General features: G+C 49.9%; 2 protein-coding genes across 7 annotated transcripts in view; one reads left to right on the plus strand and one right to left on the minus strand.

The window, feature by feature from the left end:
* The window catches only part of MYO7A (myosin VIIA), an 80811-nt gene extending 68463 nt beyond the window's left edge, over positions 1–12348 (plus strand). For all 4 annotated transcript variants that reach the window (XM_058306025.2, XM_058306024.1, XM_058306026.1 and 1 more), the window contains 10 exons: positions 2332–2487; positions 2952–3057; positions 4003–4116; positions 5121–5208; positions 5385–5491; positions 8209–8394; positions 8855–8971; positions 10207–10290; positions 11110–11229; positions 11701–12348. In XM_058306025.2, the coding sequence (XP_058162008.1) occupies positions 2332–2487; positions 2952–3057; positions 4003–4116; positions 5121–5208; positions 5385–5491; positions 8209–8394; positions 8855–8971; positions 10207–10290; positions 11110–11229; positions 11701–11790 (1168 nt within the window). In that variant the 3' untranslated portion in view covers positions 11791–12348. The remainder of the gene's footprint in view (positions 1–2331; positions 2488–2951; positions 3058–4002; positions 4117–5120; positions 5209–5384; positions 5492–8208; positions 8395–8854; positions 8972–10206; positions 10291–11109; positions 11230–11700) is intronic.
* A 1226-nt stretch (positions 12349–13574) lies between these two features.
* The window catches only part of GDPD4 (glycerophosphodiester phosphodiesterase domain containing 4), a 251177-nt gene continuing 239456 nt past the window's right edge, over positions 13575–25295 (minus strand). For all 3 annotated transcript variants that reach the window (XM_058306029.2, XM_058306027.2, XM_058306028.1), the window contains one exon: positions 13575–14119. In XM_058306029.2, coding sequence (XP_058162012.1) covers positions 13853–14119 — 267 coding nt within the window. In that variant the 3' untranslated portion in view covers positions 13575–13852. The remainder of the gene's footprint in view (positions 14120–25295) is intronic.

Below are 25295 nucleotides of genomic sequence, written 5' to 3' on the forward strand. Positions count from 1 at the left end.
TCGGGTGGGCCGGGCGGGGGTCCGCGGCGATCCCTAGGGGGCGGCCTCGAGGCGCCGCGCCGAGGGGAAGGGGTGTGGTTCCAGGTCCCCTAGACGCCACAGCGGAGCCCCCGCCCTCCCTCGCTGCCCCCGTTTGTGTGAAGGTTTAGCCGCGTGCACCGGGGAGGCCGTGGAAGGCAGGCGGCCAGGCCTCGGGCGTGAGGCAGCGGGCTCCGGTGTCCCCGCCGCTGGGCGTCCACGACGCGAGAAACGAGCTCCCGGCTCGCCGCTGGCGCAGACCCCCCCTTTTCCTGGGCGGGTGTCTCTGAGCACCTTGCGGTGGAGCCCCGTGGGGCGCTTGGCGGGGGCGGCCACCCTCGGTGAGAAGGCGTTCTCTAGCGATCCTCGAGGGTGCCTTGGGGTACGGTACGGACCCCCCAGTCTCTGCCCCTCTGCGCGTAGCCCGCGGTGGCACGTAGGCAGAGCTCCCCTCCGTCCCGGAAGGGTCTGCAGGCCCCGCGGTGGGGCTGGGCCCCGATTTTAAAATAATTTTAAAAAAAGAACAACAGCAAAAAAAGAAATTAAAAACAAACACATCAATATTCCAAAATTTAAAAAGAACTAAAGAAAGCACTTTGAAGGGCCTGGGCAGGTCTTGCCTGACCCTGGGAGCCCTTGAGAAGGAAACTGAGGGGACCCTGAGGCAGCTGTCCCCTGGGTCCCCATCAGACACAGCTCTGGGTCACTGTTGAGCCATGGAGTGACCCAGAAAGGCAATTCCCGTGGCCTCAGGATACTTTCTTCTGCTAAACATCAGCAAATTTGTTTCCATGCCTGTCTCATACCTGTCTTTTTAAAAAATAATTGTATTCACACAGTCCATCCAGCGTGCACAGTCAGTGGCTCTCAGGAGAATCACAGAGGCCTGTACCTTGTCAGCCTGTCCGTCACCAAGTGTCACAGCCCTAAGTCCTCCCGGGTCCTCAGAACTCCCTGCCGCTCCCTGCCTGGGCCGCCTCCGGGTGCCCCTCCCCAGCCCAGACCCCGGCTGTCTGCCCGCAGGCTCAGGTCGTGGTCAGATGAACCATCCCTGGCAGTGACAGTCTCGTGGATTGGGCGTGTTCAGTCCAGAGGATGCCACCTTCCCTCCGTGCTGGGCTGGCTAGAGGCAGGTGCAGGAAGCACCTGCCTGGGAAAGGCCCACCCTCTCCCCTTCCGCCTGCCCTACTCCCCTCCCTGGCTTTGTCACTCACTACTCACTCTATCCCCCAGCCCAGATCCACCCTCAAATCGTTCATCAGGTCTTTCCACACTGCCGGGTCTTTGGCCATGCTGTACTCACAGCCAGGAAAACCCGTCATCCCCATCTCTGCATGAGCATCTGCCTCTTCCTTCCAAGCCCAGCTCAAATGCCATCTCCTCCACGAAGCCATCCAGGGTTCTCTCCTGTCAGGCTCAGTGGCTTCCTCCCCTGGGTTCCCTCAACACGCGGGTGGTGCCAGAGCTGCGACGCTGTTTCCGCGGATCTCTGCCAATGTCTTCATGATCAGCTGGGGAGTGAGGAGCCGGGCTGGAGTGGGGAGGTGGCGCAGAAGTCTGGTGGTGCCCCAGGGGCAGGTGGCTGCAGGCCCAGGGGCCCAGGGATGGCTGTGCAGCAAGGAGGTTCCGCCTGGGGCTGGGTCAGGCCAGGGACTGAGTGGTTGTAAAAAGAAGCAGGACCAAGTGCTGTCTGAGGGCGGGAGCCCAGTGTGCCTCCTTCCCAGACCTCTGCCTACCCCTGCCCCCGTCCCAGGCTCAGTTCCACTCAGCCAGCCTTGACTGGCTTCCCCGTGACGTCCCCTGGGTACTGGGTCTCAGGGCAGAGATGCGTAAGCCCTTCTTTCCTCTACGACCATCAGTCTGAAGATGGCACCTTGGACAGAGAAGGGATGGCCCAGGAGGCGGGGCCTGAGCCCAGGGGCCAGGCTGACCCAGGGCTACTCAACGTGCTGGTCTGCAGTGGGTTCAAATACTTGTGTCAGAATATAAACCGTGCGCTGCTTCCTTCATCGAGAAAGTCTTGCCCCGAAAAGTTTCTCAGCCGAACCAAGCAGACCGTTGGGCGACGTGGTGGACTTTCATTCTGGCAGTTGCCCCGTACTGGGCTGGTGACCAAGGCTGGGGCCTGGCACCGTTGGGGGACCCTTTGAATGGCACCCGCAGGATCTGGCTGTCAGGAAGGTGGGCGCATCGGTCCTCAGACGGGTGGGGCTCGGGGCAGTGCAAGCCTCCGTGTGAGGGGCTGCAGGGTGGGGGCATGGGTGCACAGGTCCCTGTGTGCCCTGCTGGACACCGCGCCCCCGCCTCCTGCAGGTATAGCGAGGAGCGGGGCTGGGAGCTGCTCTGGCTGTGCACAGGTCTCTTCCCGCCCAGCAACGTCCTCCTGCCGCATGTGCAGCGCTTCCTGCAGTCCCGCAAGCACTGCCCGCTTGCTGGCGACTGCCTGCAGCGGCTCCAGAAGGCCCTGAGGTGCGCGGGCCGCAGGAGGGTGGCGTGGCGGGCCCAGGGCTTGGGGGCCGGCACGCCGACGGGTTTGCGGGACAGTCCTGGGAGCTGACAGGACCGCACAGCGCCACGGCCCTGCCCTGAGCCCCGAGCCGCGCGGCGGGCAGTGGGGACGGCCCCCAGCCCAGGCTGCGCGGGTCGAGGGGCAGGTGCTGCTCGCTGCTGGGCCGTGGAGGCGCAGACCCAGGGCGGCGCTGCAGGCCCGGCTGAGACCCTTGCGGCCTGCACTTCACGCGGGCGCCCCACAGCCCTCTGCTCTGGGCACCAGCATCCCCCCGTTTTATGGACGAGGAGCACCAGGCGCCGAGAGGCGAAGTGGGGTTAGGCCTGGTGGGCCTCTCCAGGTGCCCTCCATGCCCACGCCCGCCCCCCCTCAAGCCCGGCAGCGCCTGGCTCTGTGTGCCCACTGCCTGCCCCCCGCTTTTCAGAAACGGGTCCCGAAAGTACCCCCCGCACCTGGTGGAGGTGGAGGCCATCCAGCACAAAACCACGCAGATTTTCCACAAGGTCTACTTCCCCGACGACACCGATGAGGTGAGGGCCGCTGGCCTTGTGGTGTGTGGACGCCGGGCAGGCTGGGCCCGCTCAGTTGACCCGGGGCGCCCGGGCCCCTCTCCCAGCCTCCTGCCCTCCAGGGGAGCCCGGCCCGGTCAGGAGCGATCGACACCCCAGGCCAGAGGGCCCGGGCCCTGGGTTCCCCCCAAGCCCCTACTTCCCTGAGCGGCCCCCTCCCTCCCCGAGGGGCTCTGCCCTGGACAGCGGTCCTGTGAGCTCGGCTGGTGTCGGGGCCACCTCCCCAAGCCCAGCTCGGGCCCTGGGTCCTGCCTTCCCTATCGCCCCGAGCCCCCAAGACCCCATCTCGCTCCTCTTCCGAAGGGCCCTGCTTGTCTTTCCGTCATGCCAGCGCCTCACGGGTCCCAGCTCTGCCCTTGTCTCGGCATGGCCTGTCATTCAGGTCATCTTCAGTCTGACATCTAAAATTAGTTTTCACAGTCCCTCCAGAGAGCAGAGACCCTCCGAAATGCCCCAATAGGATCCCGTTCATGAGGGCAGAAACGCGCCCTGCATGCCTGTCCTGTCCCGCCCGGGCTCAGGGGGCAGCTGCCCTGCCTCTCTCCATCCAGCCTCTGTCAGGTTCTCAGGTCCCTTTTTGTCTGACCAGTTGCCTCCCCTCTCCTCCCTTCCCCGTTTTTAGAATTCTGCTTTTCTCTTCTTCCGGGCCCTCTCCCTCCAGCCGCCTGGTCTCGTCCTGTCACTTGTCCTGGTACAGCCAGGGCCAGCACCTGCCAGGCCAAGTCCTACCGGGCGGGGAGGGGCAGGAGCTGGGGAGACCCAGGCACGAGCGTTTCCTGGTCCCTCTTCTTAAACCCCGAGCCGAGCCTCCTGGGGTGCCACGGGCACGTGGGGGCGCAGCGGGGGTCAGCGGGACCTGGGCCCCTGGGGACGGCCCCGCCGCAGCCACGCCCGTGCCGCCCGCAGGCCTTCGAGGTGGAGTCCAGCACTAAGGCCAGGGACTTCTGCCAGAACATCGCCGCCCGGCTGCTCCTCAAGTCCTCCGAGGGCTTCAGCCTCTTCGTCAAAATTGCCGACAAGGTGAGCTGTTGGCTGGCTGTGGTGTGTCGGAGTCATGAGAGAGAGAGAGACAGAGACTGACACGGGACAGAGAGAGGGGCTCGCCTGAGGCATCCGCACCCAGCTCCTTCCATGTCCACGGCGGTTCCCCTTACGCCGAGCAGCCGCCCCTAAGCCTCCTCCTCTGAGGTGTGGCACGGCCCCTTTGGAGGCACGAGCAGGCTCTCTTCATTCTGCTCACACAGGGCTTCTCAGCCTGTCCCAGCACCCAGGCACTCGCCACACTCTGCTCTGACTGGTCCCCCAGCTGCCATGACTGGAGTCCGTGGACTCTTGGCTAACCTTTGACAGGAGGTGGGAATATCCCCATTTAACATCACAAAACTAGGGCTCAGGAAGGCTCAGTGATTTATCCAGCAGCACACAGCGGGGCTCGGCTCCCCGTGGGCCTGGCTCCTGCCCTGCCACTCCCTCCCCTTGCCCTTCCCCACCGCTCTGCCCGTGGACGTCTGCCCAGCGCAGCTCTAAGCCTCCTCCCATGGGAAGCCTTCCTTGACCATCTCAGCAGAATCAGGTGCTCCCGCCTGCTTCTTTCTGACGATCCAGTGGGTGACTGCAGCCACGTCTGTCTCCCACGTCACGCCCGACCCTCTGCTACGCACTGGGGACCCAGACATGACCTGCTGTGGCCCCGGCCCAGGGGAGCTCAGAGCCTGTGGAGGAGTCAGGCTCGGCTGCCAGAGAAGGTCACTGCGCAGGCTGTCCCCTGCCCTCTCCCCACGCCGAGCACCATTCAGAACATATTGGCTGAATGACTGTCACTTGGGGCAGGAAGTGGGCTGTGTTTTGGGGACACTCAACAGGCACATTTGGGGTGGCCGTGGGGCTGATACACGGAAAACCCCTCCAGCTGGCAGTGGGAGCCTTCCCCGAGAGACAGGGCCACCAGCCGGCCCGGGGTGGGAGAGGGAAACCTCAGTGTTTGTTGACCTAAGAGGAGAGAACTAGCATGGCCACGTCCCTAGGTCATCAGCGTCCCTGAGAACGACTTCTTCTTCGACTTTGTTCGACATCTGACAGATTGGATAAAGAAAGCGCGGCCGGTCAAAGACGGTACCGTGAGGGCGGGCCCCGGATCACCTGAGGCCCAGAGCAGGGCAGGTGCTGGCTCGGGGCCGCCCCGCTTGGCCCGCCTGGTGGGACCCGAGGCCTTCCCGCGGCTGGGCTGGGAGGGACGCGGCACCCTCTGTGCGGGGCCCCTCCGGCTGACCGGCCGCCCTGTGTCACAGGGGTCGTGCCCTCGCTCACCTACCAGGTGTTCTTCATGAAGAAGCTGTGGACCTCCACGGTGCCAGGGAAGGACCCCATGGCCGACTCCATCTTCCACTACTACCAGGTGCGCTGCCCGCCCGCCCTGCGCCCGCGGCGGCCGCCGGCCTCGCCGTGCTCTGAAAACAGGTCCACTCTCCCGCCAGGGGAGGGCCGGGGTGGAACGGCCCCAGGAGGGTCCCGGAATCACGCCCCCCTTCCCTTCCGGGGGACGGCCCAGCCTCAGGTTCTGCCCTCTTGAACCAGGGACTTGGTGTGTCCTCCCCAGAGCTTCCAACGCCCCTGCCCAGGCCCTCCCCCAGGCGGGGCTTCTGCTGTTGTAACTGGGCGTGCCAGGGCTTCTGCGTGGTGGTGGGAACTCTCAGCACAAGCGTGGGTGCGCAGGGAACCAGGAGGGAAGCTGCATGCTGAGCCTGCGTTACACGTCTGACCCTTTTCCCTCATTCATTCCATCCTCCCGACACACCCCTGGAAGGAGGCGTGTTGCTCCTTTTTACAGAGGGGAAGCTGAGACGCAGAGAGGTTAGGTAGCGTAGCTAGGATCGCATGGCGGTGGAGCTGCGGTTTGGATCTGGGTCTTTGTGACCGCAGACACAGCCTGCGCACCAATGTGTGGGCCGCGGACATACCGGGCACCCCGTGGTGTGGGCCGCAGACAAACCGGGCACATGGGGGTGCAGCAGACAAACCTGGCACCCATGGTATGGACAGCAGACAAACCGGGCGTCCCCACGGTGTGAGGAGCAGACAAACCCGGCACCCCCGCGGTGTGGGGAGCAGACAAACCGGGCACATGGGAGGGGGGCAGCAGACAAACCAGGCACGTGGGGGGTGGGGCAGCAGACAAACCAGGCATGTGGGGGGCGCCGAGGAAGCAGGAGCAGTGGCTGCTGTGGCGGCGAGAACGGGCCTGGGAGCCAGCCAGCTCCTCTCTTCCAAGCCTGGGATCCACCTCTGCCCTGGCTTCCTCCCACTCTCTTGGTCCCCGTTTCGTCAGCGGCACCACAAGCACCCAGGCCCTGAGAGTCAGCCTTCACATCTCCCCCACCATCCCCCCTCAGGTTTCCTCACTCACCTGATGGCTTTTTACCTCCTAAATCTTTTTTTTTTTCCCCAAAGATTTATTTATTTACTTAAACCGCCCCCCCACCCCCCGGTTGTCTGTTCTCTGTGTCTATTTGCTGCGTCTTGTTTCTTTGTCCGCTTCTGTTGTCGTCAGCGGCACAGGAAGTGTGTGCAGCGCCATTCCTGGGCAGGCTGCACTTTCTTTCGCGCTGGGCGGCTCTCCTTCTGGGGCGCACTCCTTGCGCGTGGGGCTCCCCTACGCGGGGGACACCCCTGCATGGCAGGGCACTCCTTGCGCGCATCAGCACTGCGCATGGGCCAGCTCCACACGGGTCAAGGAGGCCCGGGGTTTGAACCACGGACCTCCCATGTGGTAGACGGACGCCCTCACCACTGGGCCAAGTCCGCTTCCCCTAAATCTCTTTAAACTCCGTCCACATCTCCAGCATCTATCAGCTCGGTCCAGGCCACCATCGCCTCTCAGCTGGATGGAGCCAGCAGCCTCTCCTGTCTGCCCCATTCATTTTTGTCCTCTTCAGTCCCTTCTCACGGTCTGCTTGGTGGCTTCCCATTGCCCTTCAGGCGCCCCTGTCTCTTGGCTGAGGCCACCACAGCTGTGGCGGCAGTGCCGCACCCTGCTTCTGCTGCGTGGTCTCGTGCCAGGCTCTTTCCCCCAGTTCACCCCAGCCACGTTCTTTCAGTTTCTCACGAGCGCCACAGGCCCTTGTACATGTTCTTTCTCTGCCTGGGAGCTCTGCCTTAAAGCCTTTCCCTCTCCTGCTTAGCTTTCAGATGTCAGTTCAACTCTCTGACCTTCAGGGAAATCTTCCCTGGCCCCTAGACTTTCTCAGGTCACCTAGCTATGTGCTTTCACAGCGCTGTGAACAGTTCCTTCAAGGATTGCAATTGTACATTGATTGGCGTGATTAGTAGACTAATGTCTGTCCTTGTTTTGAGACTATAAATTCTGTGAGAGTAGGAAGGTTATATATGGTTACTCACAGTGGATGTCCAACAAATATTTGTTGGATTGATGGGTGGGTGAATGGGTAAACTGGGTAAAAATGGGTAAAATAATAAATGGATGGGTGGAAGGATGGCGAGCGAGTTTATGAGTGGATGGGCGTAGGGGGATGGGTCGGTAGGTGATGCACAGAACAGGCAGGTAGGTGGGTGGGCAGATGGGGGCGTGTGTGTGGAAGGGCGGGTGATGACGCTTGACCCTGGTCTCTGATCCGCAGCGGGTCCTCAGGTCAGTCTTGGTTTCCCCGGCTTCAGAGAGCGGACGACAGGCTGCTAAGGCCTGGGCGCCTCTGAGCAGTGCCGGGCCCTCAGGGGCCTCGTATCCCCTTGTCCGCGTCCCGCGTTCCGGTACGCGGAGGCTGAGTCAGGAAGCTCGAGGTGGTGGGCACGGTGCTGATGTAGAGCCAGCCAGCCTCGGGGGACACCCAGGCGCCCTTCCCCGGGGAGGCCAGGCCGAGGGTCAGGTTCACCAGAGGGTCTCCTGGAGTTTCTCGTCTTTGAACGGGGCCGCTCGCTTCACTGCTGCGGCACGAGGGGACGGCGACGATGTTCTTGGTGGCTGTGCCGTCACATGCGAGGTGCCACTCTGTCCGGGCATAGCTGCTGCCCCGCCCCGTGACTTTTCCCGTGGCGGGCGGTGCCGTGGAGGCTGTCTCCAGGCCCCTCCGCTCCTGTGACCTGCTGTGTCTCCGGCAGGAGTTGCCCAAGTATCTCCGAGGCTACCACAAGTGCACGCGGGAGGAGGTGCTGCAGCTGGGGGCGCTCATCTACAGGGTCAAGTTCGAGGAAGACAAGTCCTACTTCCCCAGCATCCCCAAGCTGCTACGGGAGCTGGTGCCCCAGGACCTCATCCGCCAGGTCTCACCTGACGACTGGAAGCGGGTGAGCGTGGGGGCTGCAGCGGCAGGGACTTGTGCCCTGCGTGGGTCCCCGGGCACTCGGGGCTCAAGCAGGCAAGCGGGCAGTAGCCCAGAGAGGACCCTCCTGTGGTTCCCGTCTGTGAGCAAGTCGCCCCCCCCCCATTCTTTCCTCCACCTGCTTTATTTGGGAGTCCCCCCCCATGCAAAGGACCGGCTGGGCACTGGGCAGTAATTCGCCCCTTCCTGGTTCCCTGGTTTTACCTGATACCTATTGGCCTGCCTCCTGGGGGCGGGAAGGAGGGCAGGAGAGGCCCGGCTCTGAGAGCCCCCTGGCTGGGACGGGGGCGCCCACATACGGCACTCGCCTATGCCCGGCCCCGCGGGGCCCACGGCAGCGCCTGTGTGCGGGGCGGGCAGGAGAGGCAGCGGGACAGGACTCGGGGCTGCGGCCTGGCCTGCCCCGACGCCCCCTCCCCCTGCAGTCCATCGTCGCCTACTTCAACAAGCACGCAGGGAAATCCAAGGAGGAGGCCAAGCTGGCCTTCCTGAGGCTCATCTTCAAGTGGCCCACGTTTGGTTCAGCCTTCTTTGAGGTGAAGGTACGTGGCGGGGGCTTCTCTGAAGGAGGAAGAGGCGGCGGCGATGGGAAGTCCCTGGGACTGCGGGAACGGGCGCTGCCTGCGGGGCTGGGAGGGGAGCCCCTCAGCCTGGCCCCCCCTGCTGGGAGCTGAGCCTGCACTTGGTCCTGAGGACACGCGAGGCAGGCCTGTCATCAGCCAGGAGGGACGGAGGGGGGTCTGTGCAGGGGCAGCAGGAGGCTTTCCCAAAGGCGGCAGAGCCCAGGGGTCCTGCCCGGCCCGAGGAGAAGGGCCTGAGAGAGGCAGCACCTGAGCCCAGGTGAAATGTGAGCTTTCCAGGGAGGCTCTGCAGGGAGTGTTGTGGCAGGGGCCCACCAGGGCAAGGGCCCGGCGGCCTGAGCGCTCAGGCGGCCGAGTGTGGGTGGGCCTGGGGGGGCGGGCGGCCAAGGGCTGGCTTCCTCCCGCAGGCCACAGGGCTCGCAGGGGTTGGAACGGGGAGGCGAGAACCAGAGGCCCACGCTGGCCGCAGGCGGGCCATGACCTGAGGATGTGGCCGGAGGCGGGGGGCTGGCGAGGAGGCTGATGGGGTGGAGGGGGCGGGCCGAGATGGAGGAGGAGCTGGGCTGCTGCGCCCCTCGGCGAGGCCCCCCGGGGAGCTTGGCTGTGGGGAAGAGGGAGGTGGGTCCGTTGTTGGGGGCAGTGTAGGGCCCAGGGAGGGGCTTTTTTTTTAAAGCTAGGAGACTGCCGGGCTGAGATGGGAGACAGCAGAGAGTCTTGGAGAAGGCAGGGAGAAGGGACAATTGAAGGGAGTCCACAGAAACAGGGCGAGTGGGCGGGCCCGAGCTCCAGGAGGGCAGGGCTGGCTCTCGGGGTGAGGCGCAGTGACCCCCGAGGGCTCAGAGGGAGGGGCCGCGCAGGCGCGGGGGTGGGGTGCAGGGAAGTCTGCTGGCTCCTATTCTGTGAGGTGGGCAGGCGGTCTTCTGCTGGGGATGAAGCATGAGGGGGGGTCTAGGGGAGGGGGAATGGGGGCATCAGCTGGGGACCGATGAAGGGACTTGGGTGACACTGAGCAGCCAGTGAGGTAGAAGCCGGGAGGTTCTGGCGCGGCTCCCAGTACCTGCGCACTCCCGCCGCCGAGCAGGCAACTGGAAGTTGACTTCATCCGGCTTGGAGCAGTCTCATTCCTGGCCCCAGATGCACGTTCCTTTCCCTGCTCTGGGCGCCATGTGATGGCTTCTCACCTCCCTTCTCACTAGCAAACCACGGAGCCCCACTTCCCCGAGATCCTCTTAATTGCCATCAATAAGTATGGGGTGAGCCTCATCGATCCTCGTAGCAAGGTGAGCGGGACAGGAGCGGGCCTGGGGCAGGCTTCCTCTCTGCTTGCACACGGGGCTCAGAAGGGTCCAGCCCCCCAGCCCCGAGGCCTGGGAGCCCCTGCTGGCCCCTTCCTCCCTCTCCTCTGCCCTCTCACCCACCCTTCTCGAAAGGCTCTCTGTGCTCGCTGTGTCCACTTCCTGATCCCCTATCCATTCCATCAAAACTGCTCTCCAGGAAACTCCTTTTAGTACTTGGCCCTTCCTCAGCACTGGATGCCACCAGCGGCCCCTCCTGCCGGGCTGGTCAGGACAGCCAGGCTGTCTGGGGCAGCAGCGCGCCAAAGGTGTTCCTCTTTATGGACCAGAGCAGTCCTGGCCAAGGCAACCAGGAAGTACAGTCCTTCCATGAACGCAGAAGGGGCTAGAACTGGACAGGGAGCAAAGCCCGCCCTCCTCCCCTGGGCTTGCGTGTGCTGTGTTTTCCTGGTTTTCTTACCTCTCCGGTGGTTCCTTCTCAGACACCTCTGGGCCTCCTCTCGATGCAGCCCGTAACTGTTGTGTTCCCTGAGGCTCTGTCCTCAGCCTTCGTGTCTCCCTCGTCAGGCCTCACAGATTTCAGTTCCATCGCTAGGCACCAGCAGCCTCCTGGACTTCCTCGGGCTCCAGCTATGTGGTCCACATGGAGGCAGGGAGGAGGGAGGCCCTTGCTCACCACAGCAGTTCCCGGGAGCTCTCGCATTTGCTCAGCAGAGGCCCAAAGCCTTGCACGCTGGTGGTGGCAGTGGGCTGGACCGGGGAGCGGCCCGGGCTGTGCCGCTTCATGCCTTTCCACTCCCCCAGGACATCCTGACAACTCACCCCTTCACCAAGATCTCCAACTGGAGCAGCGGCAACACCTACTTCCACATCACCATCGGCAACCTGGTGCGGGGCAGCAAGCTGCTCTGCGAGACGTCGCTGGTGAGCGCCCTTCCTGCTCTCCTGCAGCCCCCCAGAGAGCACGAGGAGTGCAGGGGGGCTCGGCCTGGGGCCAGGGGCCAGAGGAAGGGGCTTACCCCCAGGCTGAGGAGCACATCGCTCATTCAGTGGATATTGTTCAGGTGCCTTCAGTGTCTGGGGTGGAGCCTTGGCTGGAGCTCATTAGCCCTTGAGTTTAAAGTTAAATTATGTTTAATAATGAACTGAGCTCCAACTTCCAAGGAGGCCTCAGCTGGCCTCGCCTTTGGGCGCCTGGGATTTAAGAGGCCCACCAGCTTTGAGCTGCTGTGGGGTCACAGCAGCCGTCCAGATGGGCAGGCTGAGGCCTTGCGCCAGGGTCTGTCCCAAACCTTGGGGTCTGCCAACCGCAGTTTCCAGTTGGCTGTTCTGGGTCCGAGTGGGTCAGCCCTGTCCCACTCTGTTCTCTGCTTATCTTCTCACCCCTGTGTCCAGGGCTACAAGATGGATGACCTCTTGACGTCCTACATTAGCCAGATGCTCACAGCCATGAGCAAACAGCGGAGCTCCAGGAGTGGCAAGTGAAGAGCGGTGAGGGGGCGCTGGCTCTGTGCCTGCTGTCGGGGCGGCGGCTGGCTGAGGCCCGTCAGCTACCTCTGCAGCTGGGGGAAGACCTTTGCCATCGGGCAGGGAGGTGGGCCGGCCGGCCCCAGCGACCCCACCAGCATGGCCTCCTTCCAGTGAGGCAGCCCGGCTGGCCTGCAGAACTCCCCTCCATCCATGCCCGAGGCATCTGGGTTGGGTTCTAGTCGCGGCTTGCTGTGGCCTTCCCAACTGTAAGAGCCAGGGAGCTTCTTCTGTATTAGACCAGTCCCGCCGTGCCCCCTCCCCACCCGCCTTCACCTCCCAGTGCACCTTGAGACAGAGGCATCAAGAAGACAACCCAGCTCTCCATACTGGAGCAGCCAAGCCTGCACTGACTAGAGTAGTCTGAAGCCTAAGGCACTGGTTAAAGCCCATGAATCCAGGAGCTTCAGCTGGGTGAAGGAAAGAGACCACTTTTACATATTGCAGTGTAAGTTCTTGACCTGCTCAAGCCTCCCCTGATCACCTCAGGGTATAAAACGTGTGCTTCACCCTCTGGCCCTATAGTCTCTTTGCCGGGGAAGGGGAGCGTGTGTGGGGTCAGGGCAGGGCCCTGTAGAGCGTGGCCTGTATAACTAGGTCATCAGTCTGTGTCTGCAGAGCCAAGATGGTCTGCGTTTGGGGGTTGGGATGCTTGGTGTGCTTGAAAGTAGCTTAAGAGATTCTGGGACAAGGAAGGGTTAAGAGGAAATGCTGGTCAGCCTGAGAAGTGGGGAGCTAAGTGCATGGGCTGGGAATACAGAAGTGGAACCAGCGTCCAGGCTTTAACTAGAGCCCTTGCGTCCTGCCAGAAATATCTCCTTGGCTCATAAAGATACCTCCAAGAACCCCAAGAATAATGCTGCCTTGGGTTAAAGCTCTCTGTCCAGAAGATGCCTGTAAAATGTTCCTTTGTGACCACGATGGGTAGACCCAAGTTAGGTGCAACCTGGGCACATCTGGGGTGGGGGCTTCCAATAGGGAATATGTGATCTGGGCTGCTGCTAAAATGTGTGCCTGGAGAAGCCCCTTGAAGTGGGTGTTTATGGCCCCCAAATATCAGCCTCTGATCTGTCCCCAGGGGTCCCCTGGTTCTTCAGCAGAGTCAAGTCCTGCTTCCCCTTATGCACCCAAGTGTATAGGGTCATTCACATTAGTGTGCCCAGTCGCTTCACAGGGCGTGCTGTTCCTGCTCTCCCCAGCTGCCTGGCTAGGAGGGGCAGGGGCGGTGTGTGGGGACATGGAGGCCCAGAACAGTCAGCCCTACTTTCTAAGGAGTCAGCCCAGCCCCACCAATGTTACATGGCATCAGTCAGCCCAGGATAAAATCTGAGCTAGAAGGAAGACGCTGCAGTGGTCTGTCTCTATACCATCATCGTTCAGATGGGGTTGCTGAGGCCCAGGAAGGGTATGTAAATGGGTGCAGGTCACACAGTGGAATTCAGCTCACCACTTCTAACTTTGGACTCCTGTAAGCTCTGGTTTCTCTTCAAGGCTGAAGGCTATAGGGTAGGCATGGGGCTGTGCCCACCATCCCACTGAGGAAACAGTCAAGAGCAAGCTATCTGGAAGCACCTACTGCACACCAGATCAGAGAATATATGTGTGTGTGGGTGAGATCTTTGCCCTCAACTTATGCCCATGCAACCCCTCATTCTGTGACTCACGATGCCTCACTATTACACTTCTCTCCAGTCCTGGGTGATCACAGTTGGTCCCAAAGAATACATCCTTTTCCTTTTGGCTTCCTGAGAGGCTGCCTTTATTTACACGCTGATGTTCACCATGCTCACTCCTTTAGCAGGATCAGGAGAAGGGTTAGGATGAGAACAGTCGGCTCTAGCTCCAAGAGCACAGACAGGTGTTTTCCCCTTGCCCTTGAGAGGCTTTCTTTACAGAAGGCTGGACCAGAAAGGGCTTCCCGAGAGCCTCAGTGATCCCTCTGCACTCCTTTCTTGGCTCTTCCCTACCATAACCACCCCTAGAAACAGAGAGGAAGAGAAGAATGGAGCAAGCATAGCTATTACTGCTCTGGGGGGACCATAGAGGGGGAGGAGGGCTTGTTGGGGGGGGTGGATTCTGTCTGGGATGTGAAGTCAGCATTCGGCTGAGTGTTAGTGGGCACTGGAGGTTCTCCTTGGGGGACACTGGCAGCCTTAGGTTCTTCTTGGCCAGGAATAGTGGTGAGGACTGGTGGATTGACGTTCTCTGGTTCCTGGGGCGCTGTAGGATAACCAGAGGAGGGCTTTCCAGGACTCTTCATTGTTGATGACGTCTGTTTCTTGAATGTCTGTGGGGGGTAAAAAAGACATAAACACAATTTCCTTATATGTCACTTCCCCAATCTAGGTTTGTGGTGAACTTATATCACTTCTCAAATGTTAAGTCTGGCCCTACTCCAACAGGCTCATTCTTCCAAGTTTCCACCACCAAGATTCTGTGCCACCCTATATATGGTCCTCCAATTCTGCCTAGGGCAAAAAAAGTCCATTGGATGAGGCTAAAGTTCACCAAGGAAGCTCTTAGAAGGCAGAAAATGATATTTGCTTGAAGAGTATATATTTTACAATCATTGCTTCCAAATAAGGTTATAAAGGAAATTGAACACTATTCCTCACTAGTAGTGAGCTTTTGGAAGAGCAAAATTTTGACTTACTTGCCACAATATTTCCAGTACCCAGAAGAATTTCTGTCACATAGTAGGTGCTCAGTAAATAATTTTTGACTAAATGAATGATGGAAAAACTAGTAATAGAGAGTTATAGAATTTAGACCTACCTTTCTACTCCAGGCAAACTTAAAAAATGAAAAAATAAAATAAAAAAATTTTAAAAATTATTTAAGGAGTAACCATATAGTGAAGAACTGTGGAGCTCAAATCAAGAAGAATGTGAGACTACAAAGAGGTAATCCCAGTCCTAACTCTATGTTGGCCATGAGAAACTCACTTTAAAGATAAAGATATAAATAGGTTAAAAGAAAAAGGATGGAAAAGAAAGCTGGACTTGATATTAATATCACACAAAGTAGATTTCAGAGCTAAAAATATTGCCAGGAATATGAAAGGGGACATTTTATCAAGAGGACATAATTCTAGATGTTTATTCACCAATTAACAAATTTTAAAAGCACAAGAAGAAAACACTGATAAAATTGCAAGGAGAAATAAATTCACAATTATACTCAAAGATTTAAGTAACTCACTCTCAATAGTTTATAGAATAAGTAGACAGAAGATCTGTAAGGATATAGAACATTTGAAAAATACTATTAACCAACTTGATCTAGTTGACATTTATAGAACACTCTACTCCCAAATGGTAGAATACACATTCTGTTCAAGTACACGTGGAAAATTTACCAAGCTAAGACATATTCTGGACCATAAAACATTCACGATAAGTTTAAAAGGATTTAAATCATAAAATATGTTCTCTGGCCATACAGAATTACATCAGAAATCAGTAACAGAAAGGTATCTGAACAATCCCCAAATATTTGGAAACTAAATAACATACTTCTAAATAACCCTGCAATAAAGAAGAAATCAAAAGGGAAACCAGAAAGGGTTTTGAAAGGAATGAAAACAGAAATAGCATATATCACAATTTGTGGGATGCCACTAAAATGGTATTTAGGGGAAATTCATAGTACTTCAAATACCTGTATACTAGAAAAGAAGAAAGGGCTCAAACTCAGTGACTTCAGCTTCCACGTTAAGAAACTAGAAAAAGAAGAGCAAATTAAACCTAAAGTAAGAAGAAAGGAAGTAATAAAGATCAGAGTGGAAAGCAATAAAATAAAAAGCAAAAAACAATAGAGAAAACTCAATAAAGCCAAAATCTGGGTCTTTGAGATCAATAAAATTGGTAAACCTCTAGCTGGCTGATCATAAAAAAAAAGAAAGCATAAATTACTAATATCCGGAATGAGAGAGAGGGGTGACTTTGCTACAGAGTCTGTAGATATTGAGGCGAATAAGAGATATTATAACAATTTGAGAAATTAGTTGAAATTAACAAATTCCTTTAAATATACAAACAACCAAAGCTCACTTAAGAAGAAATAAATAACCTGAATAGCCCTGTATGTATTAAAGACCTTTCTACCAAGAAAACTCCAGGCCAATGACTTCAATGTTGAACTCTTCCAAGTATTTAAGGAATAAATAATAGAAATTCTGTACAAATTCTTCCAGAAATTTGAAGAAGGAATATTTTCAATGCATTCTATGAGGTCAACACTGCACTGATATCAAAATCAAAGACACTACAGGAAAATTACAGAACAATTTTCCTCATGAAAATAGATATAAAATTCTTTTAATAAATATTAGAAAATCAAATACAACAATATATAAAAAGGACAGTACATCATGACTAAGTGAAGTTTATCCAAGGAATGCAAGGTTGTTTCAACATTTGAAAATAAATGTAATCTGCTATGTTAATAAATTAAAAAAGAAAAATCCATATGATTTTTCTCATCAGATGCAGAAAAAACATTTGCCAAAAACAAACATCCATTCCTGGTAAAATTTCTCATCAAATACGAATAGAAACTCTCTTTTCAGCCTGATAAAGGGCATTTGTAAAAAAAATTCCAGCTAACATCATACTGAATGCTCTCCCCCTTGGATCAGGAATAAAGCAAGCATTTCCACTCTCACTAGTTATATTCACCTATGTTGTTCTAGCCAATGCAACATGGCAAGAAAAAGAAATCAAAGGCATCTAGATGAAAACAAAAGAAGTAAAACTGTTTTTATTCACAGATGACATGATCATCCATGTAGAAAATTAGAACTAATAAATGAATTTAGCAAGGTTAAAGGATACAAGATCAATATATAACAACAATCTGTATATCTATATTGAACAATTGGAAATTGAAGTTAAAAATACCATTTACAATAGCATAAAATAGGATATAGGAGTAAATCTGTCAAAAGTTATGTAAGAATTGTACACTGAAAAGCACAAAACATTGCTAAGAGAAATTACAAGACACTTAAATTAATATGTATACTGTATGTATTGTAAACCTAAATACTGTTAAAATGTCATTGCTCCCTAAAATGATCTATTGGTCAACACAATCCCAATCAAAATCCTTTTTGTAGAAATCAATACAATGATGATAAAATTCATATGGAAATGCAAAGAGCCTAGAAAAACCAAAACAAGTTTGAAAAAGAACAAAGCTGGAGAACTAATACTACCTGGTATCAAGACATTACAGTAATCAAAGGCAATATGAAATTGGCATAAAGATAGATGAGCAGATTAATGGAGAATAGAGTCCAGAAAGAGACCCACACATACAGGGGGAACTGATTTAGACAAAGGCACAAAGGGAATTCAGTGGAGAAAAGACAAATTTCTTTTTTTTAAACAAATGGTGCTGGAACAACTGGAAATCTATATGGGAAAAAAAAGAACTTTGGAAATCAGTTTGGAAGTTTCTTAAAAAGTTAAACATATACCTACCATATGAGCCAGTCATTCCACTTCTAGGGATTTACTCAAAAGAAATGGAGGCATGTGTTCATACAAAGATACACACACACAATATATATATATAGTATACAAATGTGTAACAATTTGTTTAGCCACATATTGATATAAATATGGCTTGTTTCCATTGGGGGGGGCTATTACAGATAAAACTGCTATGGGCATTGTGTTAAACAAAACAACATGAGAGAATCTCAAAATAATTATGCTGAGGGAAAGAAGCCAAACAAAAATTAGTATATACTGTTAATTCTACTTATAAAAAATTCTAGAAAGTGCAAACTAATCTGACAGAAGGAAGATCAGTGGTGCCTGGGGATAGGGTATGCAAGGAAGTGTGGAGAGAGTGATTACCAAGTGGCGGGAGGAAAACTTTGGTGGCCATGTTCATTTTCTTGATTGTGGTGATGGTTTCATAAGTGTATATTTAAATCAAAACTTACCAATTTTATACTTCAAAATCTTATTGTATGTAAATTATTCCTTAATAAAGCTGTTTTTGAAACATTCTAGTTTTTCATTCATTAATTTAAAATAATTACTGAGTGCCATCTATATGACAGGTATTGTTTCAGGTATTGAAGACACATCAGTGAACAAAAAGGAAAAAAAAAGCCCTTCTATCACAAAGCTAACAATCTCACTGGAGGAGACAGGCCCTAATAAATAAGTAACTTAATAGTACGCTAGGAGGTGATAAGTACTATTGAAAAATGATTGATCAGGGTAAGGATAAGAATGAGTTGTAATTTTATTTTATTTTTTTTAAAGATTTATTTATTTCTCCACCCCCGCCCCCATTGTCTGCCAGCTCTCTGCTTGAGCCAGCACGCCATGTGGGCCAGCTCACCTTCACCAGGAGGCCCTGGGACTCAAACCCTGGATGTCCCATATGGTAGACAGGAGCCCAATCGCTTGAGCCACATCTGCTTCCCACGTTTGTAATTTTAAATAAGATGATCAGGTTAGACCTTTCTGAGGTGTTGAGATAAAACTTGAAGGAGCTGGGGGAGTGAACCCTTTCAGATACCCGAGGCAAGTGGTCTCCAAGCATTAGATAGCAAGTGCAGAGGCTCTGAAGAAATAGCATCCTAAATGTTTGAGGAAAAATGATGATGCCAGATTGAGGGAGAAATAAGAAATATACTATGTAAGGCCTTCTAGGCCATTGTTGTGACTTTGGTTTTTTACTTCAAGTAAAATGGAGAGGTGCTGGACATTATGATTAAGGAGTGAGGCATGACATGGTCTGCCTTAGTTTGTAACTGGATCACTCTGGCTGCTGTGGTGAGTTTGTGGTGGGAAGACAGGTTGGGCAAGGGTGAAAACAGAGAGAGAGACAAGAAGCCTCTACAGGGACCCAAGTTAGAGATGATGATAGCTTGTTTGGTCCAGAGTGATAGCAGTGGAGATGGTGAGAAGTAGCTGAATACTGAATAGATCTCACAAGTACTGCCAACAGAATTTGCTGATTGATTGGAAGTGGGGTGTGTGAGAGAGAAGATTCAGGGATGAATTCAAGGATTTGGGCCTGAGGAACTGGGAGAATATAATTGCCATTAATTGAGATGGGAGGAGAAGCAGATAAAACAGGTTTTGGGGGTGGAAGATCAAGAGTTCAGCTTGGTGCATGATATATTTGAGATTTCTATTAGACATCCAAGTGGAAATTGAAGAGGATGTGAATTTAGAGATTGCAAAGATACACTGAAGCTCATGAAAAAATGAACCCAAATAATGAATAGTGAGTCATTTTTAATTAAGTCACTGGACTCTTTTTTTTTTTTTTTTTTTAAATCAGGCAGAAAGATCAATTTACTATTAGGTGAAATTAGGCTGGTCTTATATTTAAATGTCCATGGCTTCATTCAGTGCTTGAAGAAAGTGAAGAAATCCCTAAAAAGTCTTCAAGAATATAAAGTGCAACCCAAGATATGTTACCAGGTCAAACTGTGATTTCAGTTTAAAACCAGTAGTTAAAATTTTTGATTATATAAGATTATATAAAATTTTTGATTATATTGTTCCCATGAGCCCTTGAAGAAACTATCAGAGGTTGAACTTCAGCCAAGAAGAAATAAATGAGAAAACTACAGCAAAAGATTGTCTTGAGCACCAAATTTATCTAACTGAAACATTAAAACTAAAGCAAATGTAGGTATAATGTAAATATTACAGATTTGCCAATGTAGAGATGATATACTAGGAGGGGAAGAGGAAGAGAAGAATATTTCCTTATCATTCAAGTTTTTTTGTGGGGGAGAGTGGAAGGTAGAGGGTGGCTCAAAAGATATCAAATGATAGAAGATAAATCAAATGATAGAGGCATTATTTATCAAAGGAAGGATTTCGATAGGGCAATTCTGGCTAGGTTTGCATCTCCCCACACATTCTCTTCATGGCCAATGAGGAGAGAATAAAACCAGAAAGAGTCTTACAGACAAAGGAATAGGAAGAATACAAATTCCAAGTTAACCAAGAGGGTGGAAATAAATTCCAGAAAGCAGATTTGGTGCTGAAACCCCCAATAGGGAGGAAGAGACCAGGGGTAGCTGTCAAGAAAAGCAGAGAGTTTCTTATGAGGGTGCCATCAAAATAATGCCAATAAAGATTCACCCTCAGAGGGAGACACACCAACTGAAGAGGAACTATTGAGAGTGGGTCTGAATCCTGGCATTACAAAAGAAGGGAGCTGAAAAGTCTGGGGGACGAGAGGGAAGTCTTGGAAGGCCCTGCTTCTGATGGAAATGGAGGGAGGCCTGTTAGAAAATGATGAAGAGAAAGAAGTAGGCACCTAACAATAGGGATGCTATTACAATGAGATAAGATAAAAGGATGAGGGGAAACCTGTCACCAAAAAGGCCACTATGCATTAAAGAAACTGTCTTTAAGTTGAGCAACAGGAAAAGGAGCCCTTGAACTAAGAAAGGTGGGAAGTATCCAAGATTCTCCCTTTTCCCTCTCAATCACATTATAAAATCATCCTGCTAATAGTTGGTCCAGGAAATTCGAACATAGTTTAAAATGAATTAGAAAAAATACACTGAAGTTTTTTACAAGAACACCATGAGAACTAACATGAGTATCAAAAGAAACTCATGCTAAGAAGAAGAGAATATTGGCAACACTCTCCAACATGAAATAAATAAAAGTAACTAAACAAGAAATCACAGACTTGAAAGAGTAGCATGGAACAAAATTTCAAAAATTCAGAGACGGGAGAATGTTAAATAGAAAGTTTAACTTGCAGGGTATACCAGGGGGAAAAGTTGAGTAAGTGACACAGCGGATAGAAATCTATATAGTCAAGAAATTTAAACATGAAGAAAGTGATAAAAAAAAAATCATGAAAGTTAGATACAGACAACAGATAAAAAGACCTAACATACATGTAATTATGGCCCTTGAAAAAGAAAAGCAAAGGATAAGAGCTAATGTTTAAATAAGTTTCCTCAAATAAAAGATGTTCTGGATCTACATATTGAAAGGACACACTGTAGACCTGGGAAAACTGAGCCAGAACACTCTACTCTGAGATACATCATATTAAAATTATTAGATCTTATAAAGAAAAAATCTTTTGGGAACCTGGGCAAAAGACTAAGTCAGTTACAAGGAAAAGAAAAGCAAGTTAGCATCAGGCTTCTCAAAAGCAACAACCAATGCAAGAAAACAGTGGGAAAATATCTACAGGATACTTAAGGAAAGAATGCCAGATCCATGGAATTTATATTTAGCTAAACTGTGCTACAAATATTAAAATTACAGAAAAGTAATTTTGAACATACTGCAGTTTAGGAAATACTGTATGCATGAACTCTTCCTGAGGTGTCAGGGAATAGGCTTCATCCCACAAAGATAATGAAATTTTGGCAAAATATTTTGAATATATTTAACTTTAGATATATAAGCAAAAATATATCTAAATATATATATATATAAGCAAAATATCACAATCAAAAGAAAGGGTGAAATAAAATAAATGTAATATTGCTTCAAGGTGAACCACAGAGATTAGCAAAAGTTGTCATCTTAAGATGAAAACTGAATTTAAAGAGCCCAATTATATTTAAGAGAACAGAGATTAATATAAAGACTGACTACATTATTGACAGAAATTGAATGCTGGAAGTGGTGGAAGAAGGGATTATAGAAATTTAGTGTTCATATTAGGAAATAATAGACATTGTCTAAAGGAAAAAGGTGACTAAGGATATTATATAAAGGAGTTAGCACAAGGCTAACTCATAGAACAAAAATGTAATCTCCCTATATTATAAAAGAAGCACAAAAACAAGATAAAATTTAAAAGAGCAAAGAAAACTGACAACATAAATACTTTATGTATATGTGTGTATATACACTTTATCTGTGTGTATGTATATATACACATATATAAACTGTAAGTGTAGAATATTACAAACCTAAGACCAAACATATTTGATCATGTCAGTAAATACAAATGGGCTTAACTCATTTAGTAAAAGGAAAAACTTTTCAGATTGGTTCACAAAGCAAAATCCATCTCTATGCATTTTATAAGAGACACACCTAAAACAATGTGGTTTAGAAAAACTGAATATAAAAGGGTGGGTTAATTTATACCAGGCAAATGCAAACAAAAATAAAGCAGGGGTCAAGATCCTTATCTTATCTGAATTCTGAGACGGAATTCAGACCCAAAAGAAATGCTGAAGGATGTAGTTCACCATGAATATATAACAGTTATGAACAGCCATGCTTCATTTCACCTAGCAATAATGATACTAAAAATAATACAAGAGGTATGGAGAGAAATAGAAAAAAATACATGAATAGTAGATTTACAAGCTCTTTTTTCATTCCAAGCTGGTCACTGGATAAAAAATAAGTTGAGGGAAGCAGATTTGGCCCAATGGATAGGGCGTCCGCCTACCACATAGGAGGTCCAAGGTTCAAATCCCGGGCCTCCTAACCCATGTGATGAGCTGTCCCACACGCAGTGCTGACGCATGCAAGGAGTGCCGTGCCACATAGGAGTGTCCCCCGCATAGGGGAGCCCCACGCGCAAGGAGTGTGCCCCATACGGAGAGCCACCCAGTGCGAAAGAAAGTGCAGCCTGCCCAGGAATGGCGCCACACACACAGAGAGCTGACGCAGCAAGATGACACAACCAAAAGAGACACAGATTTTGGGTGCCACTGACAAGAATACAAGCACGTGGACACAGAAGAACACACAGTGAATGGACACAGAGAGTAGACAACTGGGGGGGGGGGCAGGGAAGGGGAGAGAAATAAATAAAAAATAAAATCTTAAAAAAAAAAAGTAAGTAGAGATATAGAAAACATAAACAAAAGAGTCAGTAAGGTAGCTTCTATGGATGTATACAAAATCTGTACCTGATCATCAGGAATACACCTTCAAGTGCACATGGCCACAATGAAAATCTCAATATAAACAAGTTAAAATAATAGAAATAGCATTCTGTTATCACAGTGCAATCGAATTACATAAATTCCTCTTAGAAAAACTTTTAAAGTATATTAAATGCTCCTGGATTAACAATGAAATGCAAATTACAATTGCAAAATTTCTAGCAATATAATGAAATTATATTTCATAATCTATGGAATGAGTAAAGCAGATGAAAATTCATAGCATTGAATACTAATGTAAAAAGTGAAAGCACAGGAGCGGAGGTGGCTCAAGCGATTAGGCGCCTTCCTCCCACACGGGAGGCCCTGGGTTTGGTTCCCAGTGCCTCCGAAAAACGAAGACAAGCAGACAGCGAGCACAAAAAATGGTGTGTGTTGGTGTGTTGGGGGAGAAATAAATACAAATAAATCTTTTTTAAAAAGTGAAAGCAAATGTTATAAATGTCTAAAAAAAAGTCAGAAAAAAGCAATGTTTTATAATTTTCATTGTACAAAACCTGCACTTTGTTAAATTTATTTCTAAATATCTTATTCTTTTTGATATTGTGAATTGAATAATTTTATTCATTCTATTTTCACTTTGTTCATTGCCAGCTTATAGAAATAAAATTGATTTTCTAAAGAAGTCAATGGTTTTAGTATATTGACAGAGCTATGAAACCATCAAAACAATCAATTTTGGAACATTTTCATCATTTCATTTTCATCATCCAAAAAAGATACTTCATATCCATTAGCACTCCTCATTTTTCCCTAACCTCTCCAGTTCTAGACAACCACAATGCATTTTCTGTTCCTATGCATTTGCCTATTCTGGACTTTTCATATAAATGTAATCATGTACCACATGATCCTTTTGAATGACTTCTTTCACTTACCAGAAAGTTTTCAAGGTTCATCCATGTTCTAGCATGGATAAGGACTTCATTTCTTGTTAGTGCTGAGTAATATTCCACTGTATGGGAATACATTTTGTTTATCTGTTCATCAGTTGATGACATTTGAGTTGCTTCCACTCTGTGGCTATTTTGAATAATGCTGCAATGACCATTCATGTACAAACTTTTTTGTGAACATGTTTTCAATTTTCTTGGAATTGGTGGGTAACATGGTAACTCAAGGTGTAACCTTTTGAGGAACTGCCAGACTGTTTTCTAAAAGAGGCTGCATTATTTTACATCCTTACTAGCAATGTATGAGGATTCCAATTTCTCCACATCTCATCAGCATTTGTCGTTACCTGTTTTATATTATTATTATTATTATTATTATTATTATTGCCATCCTAGTAGGTGTGAAGTGGTATCTCACTGTGGGTTTGGCTTATATTTCCCTAATTAGTAGTGGTGTTGAAATCTTTTTATGTGCCTATTTGTACATTTTCTTTGAAAATTTTTTATTAAGATGTTTAAAGCTTTAATTCTTACATTTAAGGTTAAAAAAAATTTTTTTTTTAATTCCACCCCCTTGAGATGATTCCCTCATCTGTTTGCTCACTGTTTTTGCTCATTGTTTGGGCTCACTGTCTCTTGTCTGTTTGCTTTTTCTTTAGGAGGTACCAGGAAACAAACCTGGGACCTCTCATGTTGGTGGTAGGCGCACAACTGAGCCACATCTGCTTCCTGCTCATTTGTGTCTGCTCATTTTCTGCTCATTGTTTGCTCATTATCTGCTTGTTGTTTTTTTCTTGTTGTCTGCTCATTGTTTTTGCTTGGTGTCTGCCCATTGTTTGTTTGTCTTCTTTAGGAGGCACCTGGAACTGAACCTGAGACCTTCTATGCAGGAGGCAGGCACACAACTGCTTGAGCTACATCCACTTCCTACTTTTGAGTTTTATGATTGGTTTTTATATATTGATCTTGTATCTTGTGATACTACTGAACTTGTTCATTAGTTTCTAGAAACTTTGTTATGCATTCCTTAGAATCTTCCACATCATATTACCTGTGAGTAAAGACAACCTTACATGTATTTCTTCACAACCTTATTAATTTTTCTTGTCTTATTGTACTGGTGAGAATCTCTAGTACAAAGCTGAATAGAAGGATGGGAACATAGATCCTTGCTTATTTCTCAATCTTAGGAAGAAAACCTTCAATATTTTGTGGTCAAGTATAATAATAGTTGTAGGTTTTTCACAAATGCCCTTTTTCAGGCTTAAAGAAGTTCCATTCTACTTCTAGTTTGTTGAGAGTTGTTATCATTAAGAGGTGGTGGGCTTGTCAAGTGCTTTTTCTTTAATCTATTGAGATGAGCAAGTCGTATTTGATCATTATTCTATGAATATGCTGTATTACATTACATAACTTTTTAAAATGCCAAACCAATTTTGGATTTCTGGAATAAATCCCATTTGATCATAATGAACAATCCTTTTTATATGTTGTTTAATTCAGCTTGCTAATATTTTCTTGAGGATTTTTGTGTCTTTATTCATGGAACTTTATTTAGTTTTTCATTGTAGTGTCTTTGTTGGCTTTGGTTTTAGGGTAATTCTGGCCTCACAGAATGAGTTGGGAAGTTTTCCTTCCAT

The sequence above is a fragment of the Dasypus novemcinctus genome, chromosome 10 (assembly GCF_030445035.2).
Source record: "Dasypus novemcinctus isolate mDasNov1 chromosome 10, mDasNov1.1.hap2, whole genome shotgun sequence".
NCBI classification, from domain to species: Eukaryota; Metazoa; Chordata; class Mammalia; order Cingulata; family Dasypodidae; genus Dasypus; species Dasypus novemcinctus.